The sequence below is a fragment of the Choloepus didactylus genome, chromosome 12 (genome assembly GCF_015220235.1).
Source record: "Choloepus didactylus isolate mChoDid1 chromosome 12, mChoDid1.pri, whole genome shotgun sequence".
Lineage (NCBI taxonomy): Eukaryota > Metazoa > Chordata > Mammalia > Pilosa > Megalonychidae > Choloepus > Choloepus didactylus.
In genome coordinates this window covers 7436962-7455769 of record NC_051318.1, presented here as the reverse complement: position 1 = coordinate 7455769, position 18808 = coordinate 7436962, and the positions used below count along the sequence as shown (strand labels likewise).

General features: G+C 40.4%; 1 protein-coding gene across 5 annotated transcripts in view; it reads right to left on the bottom strand.

The window, feature by feature from the left end:
• Positions 1-1562: 1562 nt before the first annotated feature.
• N4BP2L2 (NEDD4 binding protein 2 like 2) overlaps positions 1563-18808 on the bottom strand; it is an 83015-nt gene continuing 65769 nt past the window's right edge. For 2 of the 5 annotated variants that reach the window (XM_037799828.1, XM_037799830.1), the window contains 4 exons: positions 10666-12401; positions 4673-4758; positions 3687-3732; positions 1563-1755 (listed from right to left, as the gene is read on the bottom strand). In XM_037799828.1, coding sequence (XP_037655756.1) covers positions 3709-3732; positions 4673-4758; positions 10666-12401 — 1846 coding nt within the window. In that variant the 3' untranslated portion in view covers positions 1563-1755; positions 3687-3708. Of the gene's footprint in view, positions 1756-3686; positions 3733-3771; positions 4759-10665; positions 12402-18808 lie in introns of those variants that run through there. The other 3 variants (XM_037799827.1, XM_037799829.1, XM_037799826.1) reach the window with 3 other exon arrangements.

Genomic DNA, 18808 nt, shown 5'->3' with positions numbered 1-18808 from the left:
GCTGGTCTGAGTTGAGATGGCAGATACACACTGGGCTTAAAAGACTCAACATGATAAAAGAATGTAAAATCTATCATTAATTTTCTCATGTTGATGACATGTAGCAGTGGTAATATTTTGACTCCGTTGGGTTAATGTGCAATTAAAATTAATTCCACCTATTTCTTTTTACTTGTTTTACTGCAGCTACTAGAACATTTTTAATTAGCTCCATGGCTCGCATCCTCCTCCTGGCCACTGCTGCTCGAGACGTTCACCCAGGTCTGTTTCCTTTCACAGGGGTGGTCCCGGGCAGCAGCTCCAGGGCTGAGAAGGGCAGGTGTCAGTCTGAGGTACCTGTGGCAGGTGGAGCTGGTAGAGGTTGGGAAAGAGAAGCCTGAGCTGGAGAGTGCTCTGGAAACCCTCCTCCTCTGCTGCAGGAAACACACAGCAGACCAGAGGCTGCAGCACAGCCCTGAGGACGCCAGCACTTGGGGAGGGTGCCCCAAAGTGGGTCTAGTGAAAATGACCACAGCCTGACCAGCCAAGTCCCCAGAACACGGAGACCCCAGGGCACTGTGGAAGCCAAGGGAATGAGAGTTTCCAAGAGAAAGTGGTTAGCAGTGCCTGGGGGCGGCCCCTCACCCCACATTTATGAATAAGTCAACAAGCACTGGCTGTTTTCCCTCATTTATTCCTCTTAACTCATGCTGTTTGGAAGTCACCTGTTGGTGCATCTCTTTCCTGCCACTGGACGGTAATTTCAAGGGCAGGCGCAGCGTCTAACCCTTGTCTCCCAGGATCTAACCCAAGCATTCAGAAGGTGCTCAGTAATTATACTTCGAACTGAACTACTTCTTCAGCAGATGCGCCTAAGCTTGGGATTTACCAACAAGTCCGACTGAGCACAGCCAGGGGGGATGCTGGCTGAGGAGGGGCAGGCAGAGGCAGGACTCAGCAGCGGGGCTTTGCGGGAGTGTGTACACGTCACATGTTGGAAATGGAGACAGTAATCATCCCTTAATTTGTATTTTTTTCAAATATGAATGTTCATATTTTAAGTACAATTAAACTAAAACAAAATAAAAAATAATAATTGCCTCTAGGGTAGCTCAGGTCCATAATCCATCACCACAATCCTTGCGGCCACGTATGTTTCAGAGCTCAGACGGTGCATGGGTTGCTGGCGGAGGGCAGGACAGGACAGTAATGTGTCCCACGCAGGACATCTGGGGTCCAGGCGGCACCGCATTTAAACACTAACGTGTGTGGTGAAATGTGTGACTGGCTACGCTAAGTGGGACCAACAAGGCGAGAATCAGCTTCCTGTCAGTTTGAGTCAGGTTTCGCTACCAAATTAATTCTAATGGCTTTTTCCCCCCGGGTTTTCAGAGCACTTGGATTTCAGAATTCTAAAGATGGGATCATGGGCTTATACTTGGATTTAGCACCTCTAATCCTGAGGTAATTTTAAAAATAATCTACTCAAGTTTTCTGTGTCTTATTTTCTTCTATAAAACAAATTAAAGTCCCAGCAAGCATTTTCAAGGTGAAATTTTAAAAAAAAATGTTCAAATTGTTACCTTTTCCGATGAGTGTTTTTATTCAGATAACTGACCGAGCATGGTGGGACGCACTAGCCCAGCCCAGCCTGTCACCCAGCGGGTCCACCCTGGAACCAGTCCTGGGTGGGCACCGCACACTGGCTTCTGCAGCTTCAGGGCCTCCAGCTTCTCTGGACGGTCACCTCGGTCACCTCGCATGCGGGGACACCAGCTACAAACAAACAGAAGCCCGGGCCAGCCCAGGCCGAATCCCAACATGAACAGGGTGGGTTTGGGGGCCCACCCTTGTCGCCCTATCTCTGCCACTCCCCTGGCTTGGAGTCCTGGCACCCTGTCCCCCAGTGGGCACCCTCCCTGCCTCCACCCCCACCCTGACCTTTCCCAGCCTCCTGCCCCTAAATCAAAACTGGTTCTTTACCCCATTCCTTCAGGAGCCAGCTATTTACATGTCTAAAAGTTAAATAAGCTAACTCACACAGAAGTGTCAACAGGTTGATTGGGCCAGTACATTCCTCTCCAAGATAACCACATTTTAATTTTCCCACAGGGGCATTTCAAACACAATGCTTTAACTGAAAGAGGTATTTAGGGGAAGGGAATTAACACTTATTAAGTGCCTATGTTTTTCTCAGGCTCCAAGGTAAGTACTTTGCACTTTATTTTGCTTCTCCCTCATTTAATGTCCCCATTATAAGCTGGTATTATCAATCCATTTTTCCCTGGCGGAGACTTGAGGCTCTGGGGGTGGGGATAGGGTCTGTAATCTCCTCCAGCCGCACAGCCATCAGCATCCTTTCCAGATGGGAACCCACCCAGATCTCCAAGCCAACCAGATTCTCCTGCTACAAGTTCCCTCTTTCTCAGTTCCTGTTTACCCCATGAGGCCCACTGACAAGTACACTGTGCCAGAGAGCAGGAGGCCGTTTCTTATCATACTGGTAAAAAATTTGCACAGACAGAGCTCAACATTCATAAATTCCCCAACAAGAAGAGATTAATTAGGGGCACACCGTGACAAATACGACTAGGTACACAGAAGAAACACATTGAAGATCAATATAAACATCAAAAGTATGGTCAAGAAAGGGTCCTTGACAGGAAACATCCAAATTTAGCAGATAGAACAGACACCTGAATTGGCCACAGCAAAATGTGGCCTGCCTGCTGCCTGTGCTGGGGTCCCACACGGGGCACCCACCGCGGGGGTGGGAGTAGGGGAACAGCTCCCCTACATCACTCCCCAGGACACCAGCTCCACGAGGGCAGGGCTGTTTTCATTGCATAGCCTCAGGGTGCGGAACAGTGTCTAACAGGAGGCAACTCAGTAAATAGTTGTGGAATAAATTAACGTCATTACCTCCTTTCTCCAAAATCCCTCACAACCTCTCATCTCTTTCCATCCTACATTTATCCCACATTTTCTAGTGGCCCTTCCCAATCTCTAAACTATTCTCTCAAATCTTCAGCCCTCTTCTTTCAGCAGAGCCAGGTTTAAAACAAACAAGAATATTGTTACTGGGTATACATGTATTTCTAGTTGAGAAATGGAAACACAAAATAATCTTAGAATTAAGAGTTAAAATGAAGAGAAAACATATGGTAAATGCACACTGCATTCAATTCTTATCAAATGCAGATACATATACACTGAAATAATGGCAGCTGTGTTTATTTCATAATTTAGGCATTTAGAAAAAAAGTGCAATGTTTATTTTCATGTCAGCTTGATGTCAAGTTTAAAATATAGTATGAATTTGCCTACATGTTTACCTCTTTTCCTAGAGAATCTTTTAATACATAAATATAACTTATGTCCTAATTCCCAGCCATCATCAACCACCAACCTGGGTGGAAAATCCCTCATAAACTGTGTGTTGACAGAATTCTCAAAAATGTGTTCTCACCAATAAAGTAGGAAAATAAATTCGGGAGTAACCATCTAAGCTTTGTTGTATTTCACAAAAAGATCACATATGAAGGAAATAAAAACATCACGTGCAACAGCAGATGGGGTTGCTATGGTAACTACATTTCTTATATTTCACTCTTCAATTGTGGCACATTTGAGCTATTATGGTCAAATAATATCAACATCTACTTCCTTCTGATCATATAGAGGTGTCTGGAATAGGTTGTACTTACAATTCAAGGAATTCTCATTTTTCTAACCAATCTTCTTCTGTTTTTTCTAGAATTTATAATTAAAATACATACAATGAAGATTAATATTTGGCATTGGGGTTAAGTTTGCACTGTCATTTAACGCATATAGGGATACTCCCCAAATGACAATAGAACATAATAACTACAGATGTTATAGGAAACAGTTAAAGTACTGCTTATCTTTTTTAAGATAATAAGGTCTCTGTGGGGAATGAGAAAAAATTGGAAGTTTAGAAAAATGTATTCTGTTTTATTAACTGGACTAACAAAACTAAGCTACTTTTCCCACAGCTGTGCTTATATGAACCATGAAGAAACAATGCTATTCTTAGTTCTATAATTTTTCATTAAAGCTGAATTTTACTATTTATTTCCAAACAAATGTCTAGCATCACCTCTGGCCACATTTAAATAATAATTCATTCACCATCACTATCAACGCCTGTGAACAGAATCCCGGCCCCTTCTCCCCGTGGCGTATTTATAGGGTCCCGGCTTCTCTAGCATTTCTAGCCGTCCTCTTTCTAAGCTTCCCAGCCATCCTGTGCATCGAGACCACACCAATAATGAGATGCTTCCCAAGCAGGCAAACATGAACCGAACTGGTGGCTGTCCCGCTGTCCTAACAAGACAGCAGTGAGGGGCAAGGCGGGGCAGAGGAGGTGGCAGGTAAGGGGCCCTCAGCTCGACGCCCGGGCACCCACCGCAGGCCTGACAGCAGCTCGCCCACAGCTGAGCTCAGGGAGGTGAATGCAGCCGCCTTCTGGGGCTATAGGAAAACAAACATCCTGTATACTGTACATTCTCTAAATGAATAAGCATTCAGTAAGATATAGACATATATATATTTTTCACCGCTGAGTTTGAAGAACAGGTTTTCTCCTTTTCTCTAGTGTGTGTGTGTGTGTGTGTGTGTGTGTTTCACCAGTTAGGGAAGGGCCTCTCTGAGAGCCATAAAGAGATACCTCTACTGACATCTTCCACTGCAAATAGATCAACTTCAGTGTCTTCCAGTCAAGGGGAACCACATAGTCATCAGGCAACAAAGATTCTGCAGAAAGAAAAGGGGACCAAAGTCATCTCTAATGTCACAGTTTTACCCTAAATGTGAAGATATTTACACATGATATATAGATAGACCCCCGTAATATTAAAAGGCTGGTTTTGAAGATATTTCAGTGATGGCTAAAGCAGGAAGTAGTCTGTCTGAATTAACAAACACTATCCAGACTCCATGAAAATGCTTATGGTGGATATGTGTAACATGCCAGTATACCTGTCTCCACATAAATACACATATCTAAAAGCTTCAAGCAGAATGGACAAAGGGCATACAACTTAAGTCATCATGCTTTCCTCTGACATGTATAAAAGATCGCAACTACAGCAAGTTTAGTCTCCTTGAAAATTGCTCCCCTACACATGATTATCTGGTAAGAAAAACCCTCATAAATAATTTAGACAATTGAGATTATCTGGTGAAAGTAAACCCTCATAAACAAGCCAAAACATTAATATACACATCTTAGCCATACTAAACAACAAAAATAGTTCTCCTATGCCCACACAGACCTTGTACCATGACTTGGTTTCTGAGGGCCTAGACGTGGCGCTGGTGTACTATACCACGTGTCTGCAGGGCTCCTGAGAGCAGGAGCCATTTGAGCTCTCTGCCTGATTTACCGACCACTGACCATAGACAGATGCCAGAACTTGGCTTGTGCCACCTCGCCAAATAAATTGGTTCACAGTCTGCACTCACTGTTTTCTCCTTTCCCTTTTTATGCACATGCCATTTTCAACTGTGCATCTTTCCCTCTGCTTTTCTTTCAAACCTTCTTATGTAAATGCTGCTTATAATTCACTTCCACACTGAAGTCATCCCAGGTGAACTGTAATCCCATATTCTCTTCAATAATCCCTTTAGCACTGCTAACTTCATAAAATATTCATAAGTTTGTTGCTTATATTTTCTATATAAGTAATTCTGTTTTGTGTTAGTCTTGTGTCATTTAGAAGGTAAGCTATATGATGAATGAGGTTCATTTCCTTTAAAATACTTTCTGCAGTTTAATTAATGGATGCTTGATCATTATGGTTGATTATGATGTCCTTGTATATTCAAGGGAGAAGGAGGTTTAAAGTCTCTTCACAACTGTGCCTTTGTGCCCTTTGGTGCCAATCTAAGGCAGTGATTGTTAAACTTTTCCAGTCATGGATCCTATAAGAAGCTGATAAAATCTATGGACCTTCTCTCAGAAAAATGGTACAAAATGACACACAAAATATCTGCATACATTTTCAGAATACTGACATTGGGCTAAGATCCCTGACCTAAAATGTCTTCATTTATCTTTTAGAATTTTCCAAAGCAAAAGAATTTTAATGCTTAAAACTTGGTATGTGCCTTTGGTGCATTTATCAGAATGGAAAAACCAAAGCACACAGTAAGGTGGGATTATTCACTAAGTTTCAAATACGATAAACAGGTGCCAGGACTCCACGAGCAGGATGACAATAAGACACCAGCACCCCGAGCGCTGAGGCCTGGACAACTCCTGGGTCTGAGCTGCTGGGGCCAAGGCTACCAGGACCAGCAGAAGGTTAGGGGCCAAGTGGAAAACTCAGGGAGACCAGCTGAGGCCCGGGCACTGCAGCAGGTGCAGGAGAGAGAGAATAACAGGAAAATACAAGAGAATGGCAGGGGCTGGAGCTCTGGCCTCTCGCTTTTACAGCTTCTGCCTCAGAGGAGAGACAGCAGGAATTATCAGCAACTGAGTTACAGGCTCAGGAGAGCCAGGTACATGCTCACTTTCCTCTCAAAACCTTTTGTGCCTTAAATATGCTTGTTATTGAGAAGACATTCACTTAGATTTTTACTTAGCATACACTAAAATCGTGTCATCACTCTTTTCATTCATATGTGGATTTTTTATTTCTACAACAACAATCTTAAGGGCAGGAAAGAACCTTCCAAGTCAACTAGTCAGACTCTCCCATCTTCTTCTCAGGACCCTTCTCAGACAGGCTTTTGTAATCTAGCTGAACTGTAAAGATGACTGTGTTCATCATCTAACCTTTGCTGTCCCCTCTTTACTGCTTTACCATTCTCGTACCTGTGAGTCATAATCATTAGTGAGAAAGGAAAGAGCCATGTACCAAAGAGGGGAAATGTAGATAGAAAAAAGATTTTTAAAAAACCCAAGCAGAGATGGAAGAAGATGGCAGTATACAGAGGAGTGGAAGTTAGTTAGTCCCCCCAGAGCAACCAATAAACCACCGGGAACAACTAGTAAATGATCTGGAATAACTGCTGGGGGATGACCGTGACTGTCCACACATCATGCACAAACCTGGATTGGGAGGAATGCCTGAGACTGCAGTGCTGAATCTGTGAGTAGAAACTGTGGATGCAAGCCAGGAGCCCCTCCCCCATGGCAGCCCAAACTGCAAAGCCTCGCTGTCCTAGAGAGCAGCACTCTCTGAACAAGCGAACATACCTCATTCCAGCTCTAACTGGGGTTTTAATTGGCAAACGTGGACTGCTCAATGCAAGCTGCAAATCCCCAACAAGCAGACAGAGGCTTTTCGTGACGACTGACCTTGAAGAGACAGTAGACTTCTCCGTCTCGGGAGGGGGGGCCCAGAGGACCAGGTGCTATCTCTGGTCGATGGGTGAAACTGGGGGCCATGGACTGACCCTGAAAGGGGACTTTCTGTCCCTTTTTCTCTCTCTCAACCTGAGAGGATCAGTGGAGAAAGCCTCAGCCATTTTCAGTTCGCAGCACTCTGACCCAGACAAAAGTGGAGACAGCAGAGTCAGAGAGAGAAAGAACCTATTTAAATACAAATGAAAATTCCCTAAGGGGTGTATCTTCCCTAAGAGGAAAGAGGTGGTGCCCAGATCTACTACCCACCTTACATTCAGAACCAGACCCCAGGGCCTGGGGGAAAACAATGAAACCAGAAACAAGCTGAGAATTAAAGGGGCCACACTTCCTTACACCAGTTGGGAGCGACAGGCTGACAGGCACCACCTGCTGGGCAGGTTAGGAAAACCACAGCACCTTGAGGCCTCACAGGGTGTGTCAATCTTCCAAGACACACCCTCAGGGAAATCTGGTGCTGAATATTTCTTCCTTCTGGGACCTGAGCCATTTCTGGTCTGGGAAAACCTAATTGGGGTAACCAAGGAAACCAGATGCTCAGACAACAGAAAATTACAACCTACACTAAGAAAAACAAAGTTATTCCTCAGTCAAAGGAACAAACTTACACTTCAACTGAGATACACAAATTTAAACAACTAATGCTGAATCAATTAAAAAAGTTTAGGGACGATATGGCAAAAGAGATGAAGCATATAATGAAAACACGGGCATACAGAAGGTAGAAATCGAAAGTTCAAAAAAACAACTGGCAGAATGTATGGAAATGAAAGGCACAACACAAGAGATGAAAGACACAATGGAGACATACAACAGCAGATCACAAGAGGCAGAGGAAAACACTCAGGAACTGGAGAACAAGGTACCTGAAAGCCTACACATGGAAGAAGAGATCGGGAAAAGAATGGAAAAATATGAGCAACTTCTCAGGGAATTGAATGACATTATGACATGCTTGAATGTATGTGTCATGGGTGTCCCAGAGGGAGAGGAGAAGGGGAAAGGGACGGAAGCAATAATAGAGGAAATAATCAATGAAAATATTCCATCTCTTATGAAAGACATAAAATTACAGATCCAAGAAGTGCAGCGTACCCCAAACAGAATAGATCTGAATAGGCCTATGCCAAGACACTTAATAATCAGATTTTCAAACGTCAAAGACAAAGAGAGAATCCTGAAAGCAGCAAGAGAAAAGCGATCCATCACATACAAAGGAAGCTTGATAAAGACTATGTGCGGATTTCTCAACAGAAACCACGGAGGCAAGAAGGCAGTGATGTGATATATTTAAGATACTGAAAGAGAAAAAATGCCAAGCAAGAATCCTATTCTGACAAAACTGTCCTTCAAATATGAGGGAGAGTTTAAAATATTCTCTGACAGACAATGAGCGAGTTAGTGAACAAGATACCTGCTCTACAGGAAAATACTAAAGGGAGCACTACAGACAGATAGGAAAAGACAGGAGTGAGAAGTCTGGAACACAATTTTGGGTGATGGTAGCACAGTAATGTAAGTACACTCAACAAAGATGACTATGAGTATGGTTGAAAGACGAAGGTTAGGAGCATGTGGGACACCAGTAGGAAAGAGGAAGGATAGAGACTGGGACTGTATAACTCAGTGAAACCTAGAGTGCTCAACAATTGTGATAAAATGTACAAATATGTTTTTTTCATGAGAGAGAACAAATGAATGTCAGCCTTGCAAGGTGTTAAAAATAGGGAGGTATTGGGGAGAAAATACAATCAATGCAAACTAGAGACTATAATTAACAGAAACATTGTATTATGTTTCCTTTAATGTAACAAAGGCAATATACCAAAGCTAAATGCATATAAGGGGGACATAAAGGGGGCAGTATGGGACTCTTGGCATTGGTAATGTTGTCTAACTCTTTATTCTACTTTAGTTTAATGCTATCTTTCCTTTTGTTGCTTTCTAGCTGTCATGGCTTTTTTTTTTCTCTCTTTCTTTTTTCTTTTTCTTTTGTCTCTCTACTTTCTTTGACTCTTCCTCCTGCTGTGTGGAATAAATGGAGATGTCCTTATATAGATAGTGGTGATAGTGGTGAATACATAAATACATGACTATACACGGAACCATCAATTGTTTACTCAGGACGGAATTTATGGTGTCTGAAAAAAAACTGTCTTAAAAAAATGGGTTGATGAAGAAACCTTGAGGGTACTATACTGAGGGAAGTAAGTCAGACACATAAGGACAAATATTGCAGGGTCTCACTGATATGAACTAATTATAATATTTAAACCCCTAGACACAAAATATAAGTTACCAGGATATAGAACAAAGCTAAAGAATGGGGAGCGGTTGCTTATTATGAGCCGAACGTTCAACTAGGTTGAACTTAAATGTTTTGGAAATGGACAGAGATGATGGTAGCACTTTGTGAGAATAACTAACAGTGCTGAATGATGCATGAATGTGGTGGAAAGGGTAAGCTCAGAGTCACGTATGTCACCAGAAGGAAAGTTGGAGGTTAAAAGATGGGAATGCATAAAACAGTGAACCTTGTGGTGGGCAATGTCCGTGATTAACTGTACAAATATTAGAAATCTCTTTCATAAACCAGAACAAATGTATGACACTATAACTAGAAGCTAATAATAGAGGGCATATAGGAAAATATATATACCTATTGCAAACTATATACTACAGTTAGTAGTATTTTAACATTCTTTCAAGAACGATAACAGATGTACTATACCAATACTATGAGTCAACAATGGAGGGGGCTGGTTAGGGGTATGGGAGGATTTGAGTTTCCTTTTTTTTTTTTTTTTGTCTTTATTTCTTTTCTGGAGTAATGAAAATGTTCTAAAAATTGAAAAAAAAAATTGTGGTGATGGATGCACAGCTGTATGATGGTACTGGGGGGCAATAGATTGTTCAAATTCTACACAATTATCCAAAGATCCAAAGTGTACAATCTCAATAAAAAAATAAAAAAAACCCAAGCAACCCTGGTCTACATATTACATCACCCGTTACCTAGCTCAGCCTTCATTCCTCCCAGCGTCTGTCTGCAGTGGGATTCCAGTTATTCTACGCTCTCAAAGGCATTTTAGAAGATGGTGGTGGGGATGGGGGAGGCTAGGCCCTGAAGACCAAGCACTGTTTGCTGGGGGTCCTGCACTTCCACTGTTGAAAAGCACCTTGACTTCTACGGACACATGAAACCACTACTATTAGGCAGGAACTCCTCAAAAAATTACTCCTGTACATTAAACCAGAACTTTTACTTTGAGCAAATGAAAAAAGATTACCCATTGGAACTCCAGGAGATCCAAAAAGCTTCACCAGTTGACAGGCAAACCCTTGTGATAACGGAAGCCCAAGGGAATAAGAGTTATTGCTTGTTAGATTTTGGTTATCTTCAGTTTGTAAGCACTGCAGTGGCTGAGGTTCTCCCCATCTCTTCAGCTTTTCACCAAACCCTACATTTAAAAAGTGACGATCAGAAGTAATTTCAAAGGGGTACAAAGTGTAAGGTCGGCTACTAAAAATTTCTGAAGAAATAAATCCTACATCGTTTAGTTTTTTATCTACTCTTGTCTGAGATTTGAAAGTCAAAGACGGTTTCTTGCTTGCAAAAGGTAAGTTCCAAAATCTAGGTGAATATTGTAGCACAAGAGAAGGAATGAGGTTGTTGTAAAAATACACCGAGCATCTTAGCCTGTTAAAGGACAGGCAATGGGAGTAAAATTGTCCACCAATATTTAAAGGGGGGTGTTTGATAATATCAAGACAAAACCATAATGGATAATGATTGAAGGCCGCAAGTTTCTGCTTATTCTCTTCTTCATTATTTATTACTGAAATACTTTTTTCTTCTCCCCAAATAATTTTCAGTGCATGGCTTTCTGTTAAAAGGTCACCTTTCTCCCTTCCTTTTGCACTGATATTAATATGTCTGGGCAAGTCAAAGTTTGGTGCTAGATTGACAATCCTCCTCTGCCTCCTCTTCTTACTCCCTGTTGACACCAAGGCATTCTCTGGGCTCTCCAGTTTAGGTGAGCAGCTGCTGAAGAGATGTGTTTCTGTTTCTATTAATGAATCTCTATTCTCCGTTGGAGATGACAAAGTTTTGTCTTCCATCAATCGCTTCTCCTGCATCAATATTTCCGGACTGCTCTCTGGTACTGATGCTCCTTCAGATGTGGAGATCAATTGAAGCAACCCTCCCCTCTCGTCAGGACAGGACAGCTTATGCCATCTATCTTTCTTTGATTCACATAGAAACTTATAAGGTCTCTCAGACAAGCTACCAAAATACTGTTGTCCATCAGAGCCCAGCTGTAATTCTTCATCTGATAAACTGATTGAGAAAAATGCCCAATAATTGATTTTAGTTGTATTTGCTCCTTGACCCTCTCTCGAGACTTTATCTGAAGTTTTGGATCCATCTTGATGGCCCAGAACTGTTTCCCCTGGGAGACTTTTACCTCCCCTCTGTCCCCCCTGCATTACTGAGCAGAAGGCTTCGACAAACCTATCCTGGCAGGCTAATGCCACGGCATGCCTGTTTTCAACATGCTTTTCTCCCTTTGTGCCAGAGCAACCATCGCTTGTTACACAGAAAAGGTTTTCTGTCACTGTTTGACAACTAACAGCGCTTTCATTTGGAATCAATGAAAAACTTAGAAACAAGTTATCACCTTCCTTGGGGAGGTGATTCCTTGGTGTATTGTACAACTCAGCTACAGACATACTATCTGGAAAACTTTCTTCAGGATTTATGTTTTTCTCTCTTTCTTCTTTAGAGCCATTCACAAAATCTCTTAGGTTATGTCCCTGACCACCAGTGGAGTTGCACCCTGATTCTAAATCCTCCTCTTCACTCTGAGATGGATTCTGGTCTCCCGGAGTAAGAAAACTTAAGGTACCAAGTGAGTTTTTCTCCATGAGTTTACTAGCACTGGTCTGCTTTTTGTTTCTTTTTCTGTTCCTCTTCTGTTTGGTTTTACTGAGCCTGAGTCCACTTTTCTTCAAATCTCTTTCTCTAAAATACAAAAGAAATAAGAAAATTTATTACATATTTGTGAAATGTTAGCCAACTGTAACATAATCTTAATGTGCAGATTTAAAAATAATGAGTATAAGATATTCTATATGATAGGTGTACTACCTGAATTACTCATAAAATATAATTCAGGTAGTAGGTACTTTGTACTATTTTTTAAAACACTTTCAAAAAGAGTTTCAATCCTGTAAATTAAAAATGAGTACACTTCAAGGTGTTCGAGTCCATTTTCACATATTCATTTCATAAACCAATAACTTTATGAAAACCTAATGTTTTCCTTAAACGATTTTTCCTTATATGTAGGAAGCAATGTAGGTTATTTGTTTTTCTTATTCCTTTGTTTTGTTTTGTTTGAAGTGTTTTTTGTTTGATTTTTAATTTTTTGATAAAGTTTAAAAAAATATTGTTCCTTACTAAATTGTTTTGTCATATTATATTAATTATTCTAAATATTTTAAACTTACCAATAAATGTACTATATTTCCTAACATCTTTAATTTTGAAAAGTGAAAAGAAGCTAGTCTAGTCTCAGAATGGCAGAACTTTAGTGGCTTCAGTAGCTAGGTTTTTTTCTAGGCATAAAGAAATTTGGCTACTGAGTTTTTCCATCAAATTATAAGGAATGGTTGATGAGCAGTAGAGTTCAGGATTTGGGTGATATGCTTGTAATAGTCTAGCAAAGAGTGATGCTAAATCAGAGGCTACACACTAATTCTTGGGGGTGTTTGGAAATGTGTGTAGGCATTTTTTGTTGTCACAATGACTGGTAGTGTATTATTAGCATCTGGCACTGAAAAACTGGCCCACCCCAAGAAGCAATAGCACTCTCACCGAGCACATGGACAATTTAGAGCTTCCCTTAATTGAAGAAGGAAGTTCTTTGATCCTAAGCGGAAAAAGGAGGATCTTGGAAATCCCTTTCTTCTGCTTTAGAATATAAACATCTGGTTATCCTCTCTTCCACACTGGATTATCAGAGTCAGGGACAAATACACATGGAGAAGTAATAAAATGCAGTGGAGGACAGACAAGAGATACAGGAGGGAAAAAAAATCAGGATAGAGGAATAGAAAAAAAATCAAACAAGCAGGCAAACACAGGAGAAAGTGACAATCAGAAGAGAACAGTTAAATCGATTGGGCATTGGACAAATGAACTTTAAACCTACCCCTGGCCTCTGGTCTGGTTTATTCCATTCCATGCTGTTGGGCAATTTTCAACGGAGAGAAGGTATGAACACCTTGTTCTTTTTCACCTAACTGTTGGTACCCTGATTGATAAATTCATGGATATTCTAAATTACCTAGAAGCAGTTGTGATGGGGCTCCTGAAAAGCATATATTGGATAAAGAATGCCATGTTTGGAAGAAGCTCTCCTTCAGTGCCAGTTCTGATTTCAGTGAAAGCTCCAGTTGAAGTCTAAGATGCAACCACAGTTACAAAATTCATATTGCATACTAGGATGTTGTTCTGAAAAATTCCACTTTCTCTCCCAAACTTGGAACAACCATCCTTTCCAGGGCAAGGAGAAAAAGAACGGTTGGAGTTCGTTTTTGCTTCACTTGTGAGACTGAATGGTAACATACTAAGGATGGTGATTCTGTGGAGCTCAGTGGAATGACTCGTGTAGCCAATGTCCCTCTGAACAGCTCTCTACTGTACAAGAAAAAGAGCCCTGATCTAGGAAGAATACTACAGTACAGTTCATCACAAAATTTTTTATAACTCCCTATACCCATCAGGAAGGTGAAGGTCTACAATCCTTTGAAAATTGGCTTTTTTTAAAAAACTGAACCAACATTTACTGAACCCTTAACTATGTATCAGCGCTGCTTCACATGTACTAACTCACCTAGTCTTCACAACAACCATATGAGGTAAGCACAAATACTAATGCTATCCCAGTCTCACAAAGGCAACTGAAACAGAGAAGTGTCCTTGCCCAGGATCACATGGCAGAGAAGGACAAGTGGCACTGGAGCCCACACTCTGAACCATTATGAAAAACCACCTCTCATTTTTAAAAGAGTATTAAAAACAAAACCCTTTCCCTCTCTGACTGCCTTCTCCCTTTCCCTTCCTCCTCTCATCTTCAAACTCTCACTGGTGCACAGAGAATCTCGTGGGAGATGATGAGTCCTTTCCATGGAAGAGCCTTTTATTATCACAAACCTAATGCTGTCTTGAGACTTTTCTCCTCTCTCCCCCTGGGTCGAACAAACAACTGGAAACAGAAGGTGAGCAGGTGGTATGCAGGAATCCCTCTCTCCTGCCCTCATTTCAAGGCTCCATATGAGCAATAGGGACCAATCAAGGTGACCTGCAACTTAAAACTGGCAGATGGGCACAAGCGGCTCCTCCTGGAGCTAATTTAGTCACCATGGGGTGAAGGCAGTGAGAAGCGACCACATTCTGGGTATATTTTGAAGGAAATACCAGATGGACTTGAAAAATAAATGGTATGTGGGGTCTGAAAGAAAGATAAGATTCAAGAATGAGTGCAAGGATTTTGGCCTGAACAGTGGGCAGGATGGAGTTGTCATTTACTGAAACAGAAGTCCAGAAGTTTGGAGAGGGGACTGCTCAATCAGTTGCCTCGAGTTCAGCTCAGAGCCTGAAGCATAGGCTAATGTGTCCTTACAACAGAGGCTGAAAAGTGGAAAAGCTGAGGGTTTCTCTAATATTCAAGGGTTCTCTTGTTTCCTATCTGGATTCCAATCTGATGGCTACTTAGAGAAAGGATAGTAGACAGCTGCTAATGATGCCAACCCTCTACATCTGGGAGAAAAGGAATTAACTCTGGATCAAGAAAGAATGAGGTGACTTAATATACCATCAGCAACTGGAGATCAGTAATCTATGAAGGCAGTTTGCTAAAAGAATCAGTCCAAGAAGTCTGCAAGGGCTGGAATTCCAATTGAAAATACAACACAATGTGAAGAGGTATGGTAACCAGAAAACTGGCACAACGGGGCGGGTGCCAGAGATGTGCAGCAGTCAGCACCACTGAGGCTTATAGAAGTCCCTGCCTGTTCCCGAGACAGTGAAGCAGGCCTTCCAGAGAGGAAACACAAAGAGCTCCTGAGAGATAAGAGACGTGATGTGGTGACAACTTCTCTTGAAGTGTGTGTGCATCTGTTATGGCTAACCAGTTAATGTATTTTCTTCAGGGACATCTACACAGAAAGTGGGAAAAGCTCATCAAACCTGGGTCAAGGCTCATCAAACCTGATCTCACTTGTGCTGATTCATGTAGGGATGGCACCACTAGAAGAAAAGAGGCATCACTAAGAAAAAGTTAGACATGGAGAGGCTACCAAGCGGGTTCAAGGCATAGGCTTTAGTTTTAGAAAAGAAAAATGAAATGAGAAACAAACACGTGGGAATACATCTGTGACGAATAAGATTTTGCTCTCTAGATGATGGCTTAAAATCCAAGCTCCTGTCTAGGGAAGGAGTGTACTTCTCAAGAATTAGAAGAGTTGCCCCAGAGACAAGCTAACCTGGCCAAGAGAACTGTGATCTGGAGAAAAAGGTGAGAGAACATTCAGATAAAGCCAAAATTGGTTACTATGGAAAATTTCAGGTATGAATGGAGAAAAAATAACAATAGCATAGTAAGCGCCTGGTGATCTTCATGAAAAAATAATGAAAGGGGCTAGAAACAATATTTCCCATTGCAGAGGCCCTATATAGTAATTCATGAAGGATGGGCAATAACAAAGTAAATCTGAGGCTAAAACCACAAGCAGATGATAAAAGAGACATCTCACAGCTCTGTGGAGGCTGGTTTGGAATTACCCAGGCCTGGGTCCTGGTCCTGGTCCTGGTCCTGGCTCGGGAATGAGCTAGAAAATCAGGCGTCCCCTCTAAAATGGGGGTAGTATTACCTCCTTGCAGGGTGATTATAAGGTTTATTAATACAGAAGCTCTTAAATGACCTCCAACTTAATTTATGTGCAGACTGACTGTCTCCATTGCCTCTGTACAACATGATGACCAATGCCAACGGCACAGGAAATGGTCCAGCCAGCAGTACTGGCTGCTCTCCAGTACACCTGCACCCTTTTTCCCATTGCTTGGAACTGCATATAGAGTCAGACTAGTTTATTCCCAAGTCTCTTTATACCACTCATGTCACTGTAATTAGGTAGTTTGTTAAACATTATGTCACCAATGGAATTAAGGTACAGGAAGATTCCATGCAACATTAAGTTGAAGGAAGTGACTAAATAAAAATGAGGTGCTAAACAACTGCCATTGAGTTAGGTGTAGGCAGGATAACTATAAAAGACTGGTTAAAACATCATAAAAACCTAGGATTCTGTACTCATATTCCTTCAAAGATTTCTTTAGGTTCTCCCTCCATGTACATCAATAGAAACTAGAAATTCCTGATGATGTACTTACTACAGGTATGGTTTATGTAAGAAAAATTATACTCTCCACTAAATAGGATTATACATAAAGGCTGTAAATGAAATTACATATAAGCATGTATTTTAAGTTCAAATAAAATGTTTAAAGTATGTATAATTTCTTAATGATTCCTTACTTTAATCAACGTTTTAAAGGAACTAACCAACCACCTGTCCCAATTATGTTAGATAAGAGGATTTGTATTGCAAATAAAGCACCTAGCACAATGCATGGCACAATGGTGGGTATTTCATAAATGGCAGCTCTTATTATTACTGAATATTAACAGCAAACAAAACAATCTTACACATTTTACTAAAACTCCAGGATGCAATTCAAGATTAGAATGTGGCAATGGCTTTGTTCAAAAGAAACAGTTGAGTTAGAAGAGCTGGAAAATTCTTAAAAATATGATTTATTTAATACAATTGCAAATGGTTAGAAGTGGAGAAACAAACAAAAAAAATTAAGTGGCTATATATAAATTGGCTAATTCACCTTCTTTACACACCTAAGTAAACAATAGAACAAGCAGACCAAAAAAAAAAAAACTCAGCACATAGATATTATAAACAGCATAGGTAACAGGGCTTGCCATAAGGAACAAATATGGACCACTGTACCTGACAAATGCAGAAACCACATTCCTTTCAAGCCCGCATGGAATGTTGACAGAAACTTACCAGGTCATCAGGCTAGGCTCCCCAAAGTTCAAAGAATTGCTCAAGTACTGATCACATTCTCAGACCATAATGCAATTAATTTTTAAATTAGTGATTGAAAAGTAATTAGAAAAAAATCAACATTTTTGTAAACTGATAAAACAGCTAAAAATTCTTAAGTAGAGGAAGAAATTATAATGAAAACATTTAAAGCTGAATGACTAAAAAATTACATATAAAGTGGTAATTAAAGAAATATTTGCCATATATGTTTACATTTAAAAAAGGAAAGGCACAAAATTAAAGGTTAACCACATAATTGAAAAAGTTAGAAAAAGATGGGCAGATAAACCTCAACAAAGTAGAAGGCAGGAATTAATTGGAGAAAAAACTTAGGAAACAGAAAATAAACATACTATAGGCCATATCAACAAAAGCAGAAACTAGTCATTTGAAAAGATTAGTAAAATAGACAAACCTCTGGTGAGACTGATATCAAGAAAAAAATAACAAATTAGTATGAAGTGTGAAAAAGGAGATCCAATTGCAAATCCAGAAGGGATTTTAAAAGATAAAAGGAGAATTCTATGAATAACTTTATACCAATAAATTTGAAAATTTAAATGATATAAACAACTAGAAAATAAACCTTATCAAAACTGACTGAAAAAGAAATAGAAAGCCTAATTGTGTCATAATGGTAAAATAATAAAAGTTTAAAATGTTTCCACCAAAAAAGCTCCAGGTTCAGGTGCTTTTTTTTTTTTTTTTTTTTTTTTTTTTTCCAGAAAAGTCCTACCAAATTTTGAAGGAACTGATAATTGCAATCTGATGCAAACTTTCCCAGAGAAGAGAATAAAGAGAAAATCCCTAGCTCTTTTCACGAGGCTGACATGGCTTGATAAGAGTAAGGAAGCAAACAAAAATGGAAACCTTCAAGCCAGGCTTAGTCTGAAAATAAATGCAAACATCCCAAACAAAATATTAGCAAAACGCCTCCCGTAATGTATAAAAGAGATAATACATTATGACATAGCTGGGTTTATCTCAGGAGTTTGCAAGACTGATTTCATATTAGAATATCAATTAATATAATTCACATTAATAGGTTAAAGGAGAAAACACATTAAAAAGCATTTTGCTAGATGCAGAGAAATGTGGTTTCTTCATTTTCTAATTATGATTTTAAAAAACTCAACATCCAATCATTTTTCGTTTGTTTACAATATCATGTGTATTTTATTAGTAAAAACTAACAGTGCCAGGTTAAACAAGTCAAACCATTAAAGGCTCTTTATATTC